The sequence below is a fragment of the Bos indicus genome, chromosome 2 (assembly GCF_029378745.1).
Source record: "Bos indicus isolate NIAB-ARS_2022 breed Sahiwal x Tharparkar chromosome 2, NIAB-ARS_B.indTharparkar_mat_pri_1.0, whole genome shotgun sequence".
NCBI lineage: Eukaryota > Metazoa > Chordata > Mammalia > Artiodactyla > Bovidae > Bos > Bos indicus.
In genome coordinates this window covers 115,912,712-115,927,518 of record NC_091761.1, presented here as the reverse complement: position 1 = coordinate 115,927,518, position 14,807 = coordinate 115,912,712, and the positions used below count along the sequence as shown (strand labels likewise).

The 14,807-nt window shown below is 41.6% G+C and overlaps 1 protein-coding gene across 2 annotated transcripts; it reads right to left on the bottom strand.

Annotated features, from left to right (window-relative positions):
- Positions 1-9,546: 9,546 nt before the first annotated feature.
- Positions 9,547-13,184, bottom strand: CCL20 (C-C motif chemokine ligand 20). 2 transcript variants are annotated; one of them, XM_019985603.2, is made up of 4 exons: positions 13,044-13,184; positions 11,795-11,909; positions 11,003-11,080; positions 9,547-10,140 (listed from the first exon to the last, which is right to left on the bottom strand). In XM_019985603.2, the coding sequence occupies exons 1-4, from the start codon at positions 13,120-13,122 to the stop codon at positions 10,119-10,121; spliced, it is 294 nt and encodes a 97-aa protein (XP_019841162.2). In that variant the 5' UTR covers positions 13,123-13,184; the 3' UTR covers positions 9,547-10,118. The 2 variants fall into 2 exon arrangements, with proteins under 2 accessions (XP_019841162.2, XP_019841173.2); XM_019985614.2 differs by having other exon boundaries at positions 11,795-11,906.
- Between the last annotated feature and the right edge of the window lie 1,623 nt (positions 13,185-14,807).

Below are 14,807 nucleotides of genomic sequence, written 5' to 3'. Positions count from 1 at the left end.
GGCAGTGAGAAAGCATGCCCTGTGGCAGCTCCAAAACAAGCCCCAGCCTTGAGCCCATGCCAAGGAGAAGCTGCTGAGTTTGCCTAAAAGGGGGGCACTTGGCAGTGACCTAAGAGGGCCTTACCACTTCTCCCTGAGTCTGACCAAATTTTAGACCTGTGTCTTCTTCCCTCTAGGCTCCTGATCTCCATTTTCTTAGAGCATCTACTATAGAAAACTTGTCATTGTTAATTCTTTCTTTGATCTTTGAAATGTAAATCATTTTTAAAAGCGTTTTGCCAGTTTTACAGCTCAGGAATGTCTTTCTCAAGCACCTAGGAACCATTTCTGTGAAATATAATCATCAATGACTATCCCTATCTCCCAGCCTCTGTGGAAGGATGAAGCCTAACTTCAGTGGGCATCTTGTTCCAGGTTACAAAACTGTTTTATGTCATGAAGGTACCAGAAAGCTTACTTTTGGGAGTTGTTGTTCAGTCACTCAGTTGTGTCTGACTCTTTGAGACCCCATGGACTGCAGCACACCAGGCTTCCCTATCCTTCACCATCTCCCAGAGCTTGCTCAAACTCATGTCCATTTACTCAGTGATGACATCCAACCAGCTCATCCTCTGTCATCCCCTCTCCTCCTGCTGTTAATCATTCCCAGCAACAGGATCTTTTCCAATGAGTCCGCTCTTAACATCAGGTGGCCAAAGTATTGGAGCTTCAGCATCAGTCCTTCCAGAGAATATTCAGGATTGATTTCCTTTAGGATTGGCTGGTTGGGTCTCCCTGCTGTCCAAGGGACTCTCAAAAGTCTTCTCCAGCACTACAGTTCAAAAACATCAATTCTTCCATGCTCAGCCTTCTTTATGGTCCAATTCTCACATCTGTACATGACTATTGGAAAAAACACAGCTTTGACTATACAGACTTTGTCGGCAAAGAGATATCTCTGCTTTGTAATACATTGTCTAGGTAAAGTCAATTAGCAAACACAGATGGACTATAGTAGCCTAACACAGTCCTTAAATACCCTCTTGCCCTTTGTTTCAGTGGAGCTGGATCCAGACTTTAGTTCTGCCCTCTCTCTTCCCTATTGCAATAGCCTTGAACAAAATCATCTTTGCTTATTTAACTTTGTCCAGGGCAATTTTTGCTTTGACAGCCATAGTGAAAGCCCAGCTGACTTGGAAGACCATGAACTTGCAATAGTATTGAACACAGAGGGTGGAACTCTGCCACCAGGACTTAGCCGTCTGCAAATTAAGGAGATGGAGCACTGAACTTAACCCCACGTGGAGTTTTATAGCCTGGATGTGACACAAGGAAGCAACAGGACAAGGATGTCAGCAGGAGAATTGTTCTGATCACCTGTCATGGGGTTTAGGCTGACTGGAGAAGAATTAGAACCTGATGATTGATGAAAAGATGAAAGTCAAAAAAATTAGAGGACTGGGTGAGACTTAAAAGCAAAGCAATATTTGGCAAAACTAATACAATTATGTAAAGTTTAAAAATAAAATAAAATTTTTAAAAAAAAGCAAAGCAAAAGAGATGTAAGGAAATGTGAGTAGTGGCAAGAAGAAAGATAGCCATCCTCAGAGGCATGAGCCCAGTCTGACCTCATCACTCTTTGCTAGAATCCCTTTACTGACTTCTCATTGTCTCAGGGATAATGTCACTTTCTTAAAGTGACTACTTCCTTTTCCATCCTCAGCTCCAGTCAGTTCTGCAATGGGCGCATGCACGCGCACACACACACACACAAGCATGTGGGTGTTTGTGCACATATGTCTCTATCCCCTTATCCCCTGTACTCACACCCTTAGCTCCTGTGTTTTCTGATCTCAGATGCCTTCTGCAAGTCCCAGGCAGAACCCATGTGTTCCCTTAACTTCCATAGCATTTCTAATACACAGTGCTTTTATGGGTTTAAAAAACAAACAAAAACAAAAATACCTCTTCCTCAATCATAGGTTAAAATGTGAAATTCAGGGTTTTTGTTGTCACGGTTCTACTTTGAAGGGAGACAATATTTCTACTCCCTGCCCCCAGATTGTAAAAGGGAAGAACATCCTTTACCCCAGCTGACACTTCCATCTGGGCTGACTCATTTGCAGGCAGGTTTCACATTTAAAGGTTGTGAGCCGGTTTTCACAGTGGAGCAGAGAGGAGGGGTGGGTCGTTCAAGTCCAGACAAAGTCAGAGTGAATAAATAGGGTGGTGATGCTGAAAGAGGTGGGCAGGAACCCTGAGGGTGGAAACTGAGGAAGTGGAATCCTGGCGTCAAATGAAATCTGGGCCAGAGGAAACTGCACCGGGTGTGCTGAATGCAGGGAGTCCCATGGGGTGAAGAAAGAAGCTCAAGGCATTCACCTCAATTGCCTAAGATTTGGTTTACTAAAGGAGACACATGCCACCTGACCTTTGTACCTGGAGCCACCACCTGACATGTATTGAACCAAGGGCAGGCAGTTGGGGTCTGTAACACAGAGAGAAAAAGAGCTTCCTGCCTCTTTTGTTGTTGGGGGCAGAGTTGGGGAACTCAATGGTAACCTTCCTGCTTTCAGGGAAGAACATGTGTGTCAGCTTCTGCCTTGAGACGGGAAGGTGGTTCATTACCACGTAGTTCAGGTTGGATATTGTTGTTCAGTTGCTAAGTCATGTTCAGCTCTTTGTGAGCCCATGGGCTGTAGCCTACCAGGCTCCTCTGTCCACGGGATTTCCCAGGCAAGAATACTGGAGTGGGTTGCCATTTCCTTCTCCAGGGGATCTTTCCAACCCAGGGATTGAACCCATGTCTCCGGCATTGGCAGGTGGATTCTTTACTACTGAGCCTCCAGGGAAGCCCCTCAGGTTGGATGAGACCATCATTAATTATGCTTTGCCAGCCCTTTTCCTCACAAGTTCCATCCCAATAACATGGTTAAGATAAGACGTCAGAAAACTTCTGTGGCAGAAGATGTCACCTAAGAAACAGATTTTGTGCAAAAATATGGTTTGTATGGACCACGCTAAGAGTGATTTATGAACACCTGTGATAACTCCCAAAAGACTCAGGATCAACTTCCCTCTCCTTGACCCCTGCATCCATCTTCCAGGGCTGCCGGAACAGATATCACAAGCTGAGAGCCTTGAACAGTATAAATTAATTTTCTCACAGTTCTGGATGCTGGAAATCCAAGATCAAGGTGCCAGCAATATTGGTTTCTTCTGAGGCCTCTTTCCTTGGCTTGTAGATGCCCATCATCACGCGGTGTCTTCACATGGTCTTTCCTCTGTGCATTTGTTGTTTTCTTCAGTCACTAAATCATGTCTGACTCTTTTGTGACCCCATGGACTGTAGCCTGCAGGCTCCTCTGTCCATGAGATTTCCCAGGCAAGAATTACTGGAGTGGGTTGCCATGTCCTTCTCCAGGGAATCTTCCCAACCCAGGGATCGAGCCCACGTCTCCTGCATTGGCAATCAGATTCTTTACCACTGAGCCACTTGGGAAGCCCTCTTCTGTGCATGTCTGTCTAAATGTCCCCTCCCTACAACAACACCAGTTGTATTGGATTAAGGCCCATCCCTGTGACTTAGTTCACTGTCATTACCTCCTTAAAGACCCTGTCTCCATGTACAGTCACATCTGAGGCACTGGAGATCAAGACTTCAACATGAGAGTTTGGGGGATGGGTGAAACAGTTCAGCCCATAAAAGCCCCTTCGCCTTGGATCCTCTGTCTTCGTGAGTCAGCCTCTAGACTTTATCCCTCAGGAATCCAGAAGTTCTTTTCTTCCTCAGATTTGGACCTCTGAAACATGAAGCTCATTATGGCCTGACTCCAAATGAATTTAAATCCAGAACTTTCCATGTCACCTGGAATTTAGGTGAGTTTAAACTTAATATATGCCTGTTAAGATAACTGATACAGAAGTGAAGAAGGAAAGAAGCAGGAACAAGAAAAGTGGAAAAAGTTTTCTATGGTAAGCCTTTCAAACCTGTGATCACTGATAGTTAAAAATGCCTGGATTCTAATAATTTGAGGAATGGAGAATGTGTTGTACCATGCCAGAGCATGGGCAACCTTTTTATAACCACATTATTGTACCAGCTTCATTCATAACCTTGTTTCAGTTGAGTTAGAACCATAGAAAGAAAACAAATTTGCAAAATCACCAAAGTCTGTGGATAAAAATGTTGGTTTGTGCTAATTAAATCACCAAATTAAGGATATAGTTAAGTACCTTATGTTAGTCCTCAGTTGGAGTCTTGACACTTGGTGAAAAAGTCAATCCAATGAGGAATAGGTCACAGTCCGAGTAATTTTAATTCATGACATATCTTTTCAGTCAGAAAAAGTCAGAGTAAGCCAGGGATTGGTACAACAGTCCTTCCTGGATCTTATTGTATCTCATAAAATTAAGACTATATTCTTAGGGAGGTTTGATCATGTTTGTCTTTCTTACTTTATCTAGATTTCTTGCTCAGCCAAGGGGAAGACATGGGCATTGCTTCAGAGAGAAAGTAAATTAATGCAGGTTCTTCACAGGTATGGAGAAGTTCTCCATCCTCATCTCCAATCTCTATTCCTTTACCTGACTTTATTCTTCTTTCATATTACACATTTACTTGGTTATATGTTTGTTTCCTGTCTCTCCTTCTGTAAGTTACATTCAAGTAAGGACGGCATCCTGTTCATCCTCAGTGACCAGAACTATGCCTGACTCATAGTAGATGCTCAATAAATAGCTGTCCACTGAATGAATGAATGAATGGGTGGAGAACCTAACTTTCACTAAATAAACCATGATTTAATGAGGAAAAAAAGGACTGTGATATGTGTCACACTGCTGGGGAATAAGGTAGCAACATCACAATTGGGATTTACTCCTTGAAGAAGCAAGTATTGAAGTCTTTTTGATACCAAAGTAAGAAAGTCTAAAATGTTCTATGTTCTAAAACATTGATAATGTTATGCTCAAAATTAAAGTAATGTTCAAAATTCTCCAAGCCAGGCTTCAACAGTATGTGAACTGTGAACTTTCAGATGTTCAAGATGAATTTAGAAAAGGCAGAGGAACCAGAGATCAAATTGCCAACATCCATTGAATCATTGAAAAAGCAAGAGAGTTTCAGAAAAACACCGACTTCTGCTTTATTGACTAGGCTAAAGCCTTTGACTGTGTGGATCACAACAATATGTGGAAATTTCTTCAAGAGATGGGAATACCAGACCACCTGACCTGCCTCCTGAGAAACCTGTATGCAGGTCAAAAAGCAACAGTTAGAACTGGACAGGGAGGGAACACTCTGGTTCTAAATCAGGAAAGGAGTATGTCAATCCTGTGTATTATTATCCTGCTTATTTAACTTCTATGCAAAGTACATCATGCAAAATGCCAGGCTGGGTGAAGCACAAGTTGGAATCAAGATTGCTGGGAGAAATATCAAAAACCTCAGATATGTAGATGATACCACCCTTATGGCAGAGAGTGAAGAAGAACTAAAGAGCCTCTTGATGAAAGTGAAAGAGGAGTGTGAAAAAGCTAGCTTAAAACTCAACATTCAGAAAATGAAGATCATGGCATCTGGCCCCATCACTTCATGGCAAATAGATGGGGAAACAATCGAAAGAGTGACAGACTTCATATTTTTGGGCTCCAAAATAACTGCAGATAGTGACTGCAGCCATGAAATTAAAAGATGCTTGCTCCTCAGAAGAAAAGCTATGACCAACATAGACAGCATATTAAAAAGCAGAGCCATTACTTTGCCAACAAAGGTCCGTCCAGTAAAAGCTATGGTTTTTCGGAAGTCATGTATGGATGTGAGAGTTGGACTATAACGAAAGCTGAGCACTCAAGAATTGATGTTTTTGAACTGTGGTGTTGGAGAAGACTCTTGAGAGTCCCTTGGTCAGCAAGGAGATCCAACCAGCCCATCCTAAGGAAAATCAGTCCTGAATATTCATTGGAAGGACTGATGCTGAGGCTGAAACTCCAATACTTTGACCACCTGATGTGAAGAACTGACTCACTGGAAAAAATCCCGATGCTGGGAAAGACTGAAGGCAGGGGGAGAAGGGGACGACAGAGGATGAGATGGTTGGATGGCATCACCGACTCAATGGACATGAGTTCAAGTAAGCTCTGGGAGTTGGTGATGGACAGGGAAGTCTGGCATGCTGCAGTTCATGGGATCGCAAAAAGTTGGACATGCCTGAGTGGCTGAACTGAACTGAAAAAGATGGAAAAAAAAAACAACAAAAGAACTGACATCAAAAAACATTAGACACCACAGGTGCTGCCTAAATGACCCAGAAACACCAGTCACCTGATCAAAAACTTGACACCGGCTAATTCCATTATATCTCTAAGGACTGCATGATCTTAAGTAAGGTCCTTAACTCCACTGACCCTCAGTTTCTCTATACCCAAAATGGGCATTAAAATTGTACCTACTCACTTTAAATGAGATAATACATCAATGATCTTAGCAAATGGTATTAACACATCACTTGTTGCTTACTATCTAGATTTTATTAATGGCATGATTACTACCCAAATCCAAACCCAACTCCGTGCATCCGTATGTCTTTTCCCATGTTTCTCGTGCTTTCCTGTGAATACTATTGTGTGCCTCCAACTCATCTCCAGGATGTCCCTCTGGCCTTCCCTGACAATTCTTTCCTGTCTTTCCATCTTTCATTCTCCTATCTCCTTGCCTGGGTTGAAATCTGAGTCCATCGCAAATACAACACTCTCCCTGTGGTTTTTTTTTTAATGGTTTTCTCAAGATGTCCACAGGACCAGGAGCAGCCAGAGACCAGCATTTTTGTGCTTCCACGATGGCACTTCTTCACTCCTACGTTCCTCCCCATTCTTTGAAGTATATGTGTGTCATTAGACCATCTGTTTCCCCTCCTTCTGGCTGTCAATTGAAGGTCTTCATCAGTTCTTCACTACCCTTGAAGAATTTGGCCCAAATCCACCATCTCCTCTTTCATTCCTGTTACTGACATCAGTTTAGGCAACGTTATAATTGTGTGACACGGTGCCACTTATCAAGTGGTTTTGGCCCGCTCACCAAATCGGCCTCTATTTCCAACTAAGAGTCAGGGGACATATTAAGTTACACCACAGGAATGTGATCAACAAAAGAAACAAACGAAGGGAAACTCAGAAAAAAAAAACCTCCTGGTTTCTTCAAAACATAAATTGCAATGGAAAATGAGAAGGGTGGTAGTGGAAAGAAACAGACTAAAATTAAAAAGAAATCATATAAATGCAGTGTGTGTACCTTATGTGGAGCTTCATTCAAACATATCAAACTGAAATAAATAAACAAATAAAATAACCTTTTTGGGGAAACCAACTGGGAAATTAGAATGTTGACTGAATATTTGGTGATATTAGGGAATTGTGGGCTCATTCGCTCAGTCATGTCTGACTCTTTGCAACTCCATGAACTGTAGCCCACTAGGCTCCTCTGTCCATAGAATTCTCCAGTCAAGAATATTCGAGAGGGTTGCCATTTCCTTCTCCAGGGGATCTTCCTGATGCAGGGATCGAACCTGCGTCTCCTGCTTGGCAGGCGGATTCTTTACCACTGAGCCACTGGATATAACAGTTTGGCTTAAGCTGCAGCTATTCCATCCCATACCCTCTCTTTGCATATGTCCCGCTTTGTCTAGTGTTGCTCAATTTATGGCATAATTGGCACTTGGGTGAGAAACTTCATTTCTTCATTGTGTCAGACTATCCCGTGAAATTCAATGGGTGTAGCATTCCTGTCTCCTACCCACTGAGTGCCTTAGTACCCCACCTTCAGACACTATGACAACTAAAATATGCCCCCAGGTATTCCCAAACACCCCCTGCTGCCCCTTTTCCAATTGATGTCTCCTACTGGCCCTTCCTATTGCTGTTGTTCAGTCACTAAAGCATGTCCAATTCTTTGTGACTCTATGGACTGTAGCCTGCCAGACTCCTTTGTCCATGGAGTTCTCCCGGCAAGAATACTGGAGAGGGTTGCTAGTTCCTTCTCCAGGGGATCTTCCCTACCCAGGATCGAACTTGGGTCTCCCACATTTCAGGCAGTTTCTTTACTGTCTGAGCCACCAGGGAAGTCCATTTAATATGGTTCAACTGCACTTTCTTTCTTCTGGAAACCTTCATTAATAATGCCCTACAGCCTCCCACAACTTCCTTTACCCAGATGCTTACCACCCTGTGTTGTAATAGCTGCTTTTTTAGTGGTCCCTTCCCTCTTCCCACACTGCTTGGCCCTAATTATCTAGAAGAGAGAGCACCAAGTCCTAATTTAATCTCTTGGTGTCTCCAGCTTCACTTGGCTCAGTGCCTGGCTCATAATAGTACTAACCCATGTTGGATGAATACACACAGAAAACTGAGCACACTTTCCCTGATGAGTCAATGTTGGAACTGTGGGCACAGAGCTGCCTTCAGAGCCTATTGAGTCACAGCTTTTGGCTCTATACCCAGTGACCTGCCATTGCCCGTTTTATGGATGTGTGTCTGGATTTTAAATCCTATCATCAGCATGCCTGCCTGCACTAATCCTCTGTGGCCTTTGGAATCTGAAGCTGATTGTCCAGCCAGAGTGCTGTGTCAGGCACTCTGTGAGCTTAAGTGAATGACTGTTGTGACAGTAACTACCCTAGTCCAGGGTCTTTCTGTCTTATTTCTGAGTTCTTGGTAGGTTTCACACTCTCATTGTCTCTCCTCTGGTTAATGAGGCAATGAGTTTTTCAAAACCCACTGTATAGTCTTTTTTTTTTGGCAAGTGCTTAAAGGTGACTCGGGAGGACTTGTGAAGTAGTGAAACCTCTGCTGAGATGCCCATTCCTTAGACCCTGCTGGTGACAGAAGGATGGACTCAGTGGTTTCTAAATGATCACTGTGTCTCTGCAGTCACAAAATAAATGGGCATTTTTTTTTTATTTTGAAAAATTTTATATCAAGAAACATTGAACTATGTCACAGATATGGAATCTTTCTAAATTATGGTTTAAATGACTTTGAATTTTAAAAAACAATCAAAAAATCTTTCCATTATAATTCATATCAAATGAAGTCCAGGACCACAAGGGATAAAGACAAAGAGAACAACCCTGCATGCTTAGCCACTCAGTCGTATTCAACTCTTTGCTACCCCATGGACTGTAGCCCGCCAGGCTCCTCTGTCCATGGGATTTCCCAGGCAAGAATACTGGAATGGGTTGTCATTTCCTCCTCCAAAAATAGAAGAAATAGGCAAAGAAGTAAATGGGGAATACAAGTTTCAGAGCAGGACTTCCCTGGTGGTCCAGTGGTTAAGAATCCAGCTGCCAATGCAGAGGACGTGGGTTCACTCTCTGGTCCAGGAAGATCCTACATGCCATGGGGCACCTAAGCTGGTGTTCCACAACTACTGAATCTGCACTCTAGAGCCCATGCTCTAAAGCAGGAGAAGCCACCACAATGAGAAGAACACCACAACTAGAGAGTCGGCCCCACACACCACAACTAGAGAAAACCCCTCGTGCAGCAAGGAGGCCGCATCACAGCCGAAAGTAAATTTTAAATTTTTTATTTAATTAAAAGAAAAACACCGCAGAGCATTTTCATATTTACTAAACCTTTAAATATTTTTAATATACCTCTCAATGTTATTTAACTCAATCAACAATGTTTAGTTCTTTTATTTTCAACTTTTATTCTTCTCATCATTTTTGTCTTTTGCAAAGTAATTACAGCAATTTAGGAAACAAAGATATACAAACTAGAGTGTTAAATGTCTTTTTAAAATAGCCTTCTGCTCAAGAAAATCCATGTATCTTATTCCTTCAAGCATAAGTTTATACCTCATTCTAAATCAAATAGCTTATGGAAAACTAGTATTAAATAGCAAAACACACACACAAAACACACATATAAATAACATAACATAAAATAGAATATAACATGATGCTTAACAAAGCAAACTATGATGCAATATGAATCAACTTCACTAATTGGACAAGTCCAATGAGACACAAATCAGATAAGCTTTGAGCCCTCAACAAGGGATAAGTGAAGCTGTCAACTCAGCCAGGTTCCTTTCATTCTTGGGCTCTGCCCAATTCCATTCCAGGGAGCATCCATTTTTACATCCTTTTGACTCTTTGACTGTAAAGAGAAAAAGAAAAAGATAAGCAAAGATAGGGTGACAGGCAGGTGGGAATGTGTTTCATGCCTATAGGGTGACAGGCAGGTGGGAATGTGTTTCATGCCTACAGATTGACCCACACTCCGTAGTCTCATTTCAGGATACCAAGCAGCTCAGAGGCACTATGAGGAAATCAAGGTTCAGAGAGGATGACCCTGCCCAACATAAGCCAGCTAGCCAAGGACAGAAGCAGAATGTAAGCACTGTGTCTTCATAGTGAGTGTCTGACACCCTGGTGTGAAATGATTCTGTCCATGGATAAAATGTCACTCTGTTATCATCCATGAAATCAGAGCCATGAACCTCTTTTGAATTGTTTACTTTTTAGCTTTTAACAAATGAATGTCATGTAGTCTGTCAGTTAAATACACAGGAGGCATCTTTGCAACAAGGATTGAATGCATAGAGGGGTCTAACACACCATGTGAAAAAAGAAATTAAAATGACCTGTAAGGAGTTGAAAAAAAGTTTTGTTTTCATGTGCTCGGTCCCTGAGTCATATTTGACTCTGTGACCCCCTGGGCTGTAGCCCATCAGGCTCCTCTGTCCATGGGATTTTCCATATGGGAATACTGGAGTGGGTTGCCATCTCCTCCTCCCAGTGATCTTCCTGACCCAGGGATCGAACCCCCATCTACTTGTGTCTCCTGCATTGGAAGGTGAATGCCTTACCACTAGTGCCAACTGGCCCCATTCAAATTACCCTTTAAAATTGCCATAGCACTTAGGCTAAAGCCTTCCAGCAAGCCTGTGATCCACCACTCTAACAGCACTAACTCCAAACATCTGGAGCAAGGTTGATGGACTGTAAAGGTTCCTTACCTGAGCATGTGCACAACTTGTTTCACCCACTTCTTCTTTGGATCTGCACACACAGCTAATTTTTTCCTGGTGTAAAAGCTGAAAAAATAACAAAAATCAGACAATTTGATTTATGTTTCAAGAAGGTTTAATTTTTTTTTCACAGAACATACAATAGAAATTTCATATTCCAATTGATTGCTCTACACCCTAAACAAGTCATTTGTTTCAGAGGTGAAACGAAATGAAAAAATAAAGCTTCTGATAAAGCTTGATGCAAGAAATGAAAAGTGATTCTCCCTAACTTTCTCTGCAATTTAATGAATGATTGTGCTCTAATAAGAAGATAAAGTCCCAGAATTATCTAATTTTGTTGGTGGTGGTTACATGACATTTGGGGATATATGATCAATAACTCACATCATTTCAAATATAACATCTTAGATACATCAAGAATATTATATGCGGTGGTATAACTACTCTGAGTTTTTACTTAGAGCTGCAACCACTTTCTGGCAGAAGATGCACATTTCAAAGTTTATGTCTTCCCTCTTTTCCTAAGATAGTATCTTAGTTTATAAATTTATCTTCAAAAGTGATTTTGCCCTCAACTATGTTCATGTTTTTTAAACTAAGCTTCTGCCTTATTTCAGTTCTATTTAAAGTGAACTTTGAAGATATATGTACTCCTAAAACAGTTATCTTTGCCGCATCAGTAATTTCTGAATGAAATTCCAAAAAGGCAAGGCTTTTTCTACCTGAAATTCTCATGTATTCCTGATACAAATGAATTAGAATCCCTTAGTAACTTACACAACTGCATTGATGTCACAGGCTTCATTGGCCAGCTGCTGTGTGAAGCCCACAAGAATACTGGGGTGAAGTATTCGTTCTGTATATCGGAGACAGCAGTCGAAGTTGCTTGCTGCTAAAAAGAAATGAAAGGTATTGAGTCCACATGAATTAATTTATTCAGTGGTAGGTATCACAGAACTACTTGAAGTTGCGGAAAACCTAGAACCCGATTTATATGGCAAATTAACTATTTAAGGGAAAGTTCCAATGTCTTTGAGACCCAATTTAACATAGCTTTCAGTTGCCCTAAAAAAATTAGTTTGTGTGCTGGGAAATTTTGGTTCAATAATACAATATAGAAGCATATGACTTTTCACCAAAGAACAGCTCTAGTAAGAAAAACACACTAACAGTGTTTTATTTCAGTTCACTATAATCACTCAAGAATATGAATACCTCCCACTGGAAGAAACCCTTATATATAGTCTTTTAAATTCAGAAAAGAAATTGGCAGATTTTAAATCTATTATCTTGGCTACTGAACATTGAGAGGAGGGAAAAGACAAGAAGGTACAAAGGAAAATGCGGCTTATAGGAGCTGCTAATATGAGCTACAATTAAAGACTTTTGAAATGGTAATATTAGTTAATGAGAATTTTTAATTTTGTTCATAAAAGTTCAACACTTGTATTTTCAGAAAATGCATCTATTGATAAAAGTGATGTCCTCTTATAGCAATAAAGCAATTCCTGGACACTCCTCCAAGTTAAATTATAATCTGCTGTAAGGGATAATCATAGCCACAGAGCTGGCAAGTGATGTCCCAAGACCTTGCAAGGATGAAGTCAGGTGTCATAATCCACCCCTGAAGGATGAGTTTTGAACTTTGGCAAAGCTATTTAGTTGAGAGGTGAGAAAGTTGGGGAAATGAGAGTGTTGCTTACGTTTCAAAGTGACCCCATTCATTGATATTGTTACACAATTTACATCACTCCCAGAAATAACACTTTGGCCTTTCTCTGGATCTCGGTGGTCTCTAAGAGCCCATTCTGAAAAAAATCTGCTGAGATTCATAGCAGAGAAAAAAGCCTGATAGGCAGCGGTAACTGTTCCCTCTTCATAGCCAGTGAGATGACAATCCCCATCACTTCCTTTAGAAGATTTTCTAACAGGCTTCCATTCCCCTAGGACACCCCCAGATGAGCTCAAGGCTTAGAGGAAAATGAAGAGTTCTTACTCCTGAGCTGGCAGAAAGAGTGACACTTACCTTCTGACTTGCTGCAGAGGTGGAGCAATAGCACTGACATCAAAGCAGCCAGGAGCAAATTCTTGCTGCTGCACATCATTTTCAACTCGAGGGACAGATGTCTCAGTGCTGGGTACCGAGTGCCTCTGGAGTGCTGTGATGTTTGATAGCAGCCTGGGCCTGGGATGGCCCTACTTATAGCAAATGTTGGGAATGTACATAGAAGGCGTGTTCTCACGTGGGGTTTTCCCCATTGATTACCTCGCCCCAGTATGTTGTCACAAAGGAAAACCACAGGGAAAACTTCCTGCCTTTCCCTAAAGTCAGGAAGGTGTGAAGGTCAGGATGGAGGGGGAGGGAAGGCTGAGAAGGGGAAAATCCTGTGAATTTGCAAAGAAGGAAAAGTAGCTTTGCCCTGTGTCCCAGAAGAGGTATCTGTTTTAACTTAATCTCTTGTCTCTGGGAAGAGAGGACAAGGATTAACAGTGGTACAAAGATCAGCCCCACTTAGGAACATTCCAGAATTCCTACTGCTACACTCTGTGAGCTTTCCAGAGGCAACTGGGGAGGGAGAGGACAAGGTGGGACACCAAGGCATTTATGGTGTCATCATTGGTGCTCAGCTGTCACCAAAGCTTTTGAATTTCTAGGCGACTATTCAGAGCTGGTAATACAACAATTCATATTAGTGTTTCCAGTTTTGGTGGAAAATTTGCTGTTGTTGTTTGGTCTCTAAGTTGTGTCCAACTCTTTGCAACCCCATGGATTGCAGCCCACCAGGCTCCTCAGTCCATGACATTTTCCAGGTAGGAATATTGGAGTGGGTTTTTATTCCCTTCTCAGGGGATCTTCCCGACCCAAGGATCAAACCCACACCTCCCGCCCTGACATGCTTTACTGCTGAGCCACCAGAAGTGGAAAATACCAGCTCTTAAGGAAGACTCAAGCTTCGACTTCATTTAGTTTCAGGTTCACTCCTCCACATCTACATTAATGTGACTCTAATAAATACTGCAGCTCAGAAAGTGAGCTCCCCTCTTCCCTTAACTCTTCATGCCAATGTAGTTACATAACTCAATACAAAGCCTCAGAAGGAAAAAAAAAAGTGGGGGAGCCTATCAGTGGTGAATAATCAACAAAACAAAGGTCAAATTACAATGATAAAGATAATGTGATATGAATATCTAACTTATGACAATATAAGAACTCTCCACTAGGAAGAATATCATTGTAAACTAGGCAATCGGTTTGTAGGAAGGGTATGACTATAAAGAAATAACACAAGCCACAGCAAGATCCTCTACGGCCCACCTCCCAGAGTAACAGAGATAAAAACAAAAATAAACAAGGGGGACCCAGTCAAACTTAAAAGCTTTTGCACAGCAAAGAAAACTATAAACAAGGTGAAAAGACAACCCTCAGAATGGGACAAAATAATAGCAAATGAAACATCTGACAAAAGATTAATTTGCAAAACCTACAAGCAACTCATTACAACTCAATACCAGGAAAACAAACAACCCAATCAAAAAGTGGGCAAAAGACCTAAACAGACATTTCTCCAAAGAAGACATACAGATGGCTAATTAACATATGAAAAGATGTTCAACATTGCTCATCATTTTAAAAAATGCAAGTCAAAACTACAATGAGTTATCATCTTACACTGGTCAGAATGGCCATCATCAAAAAATCCATAAACAATGCTGGAGATGGTGTGGAAAAAATGGAACCTTCCTGCACTGTTGCTGGGAATGTAAATTGATACAGCCACTGTGGAAGACA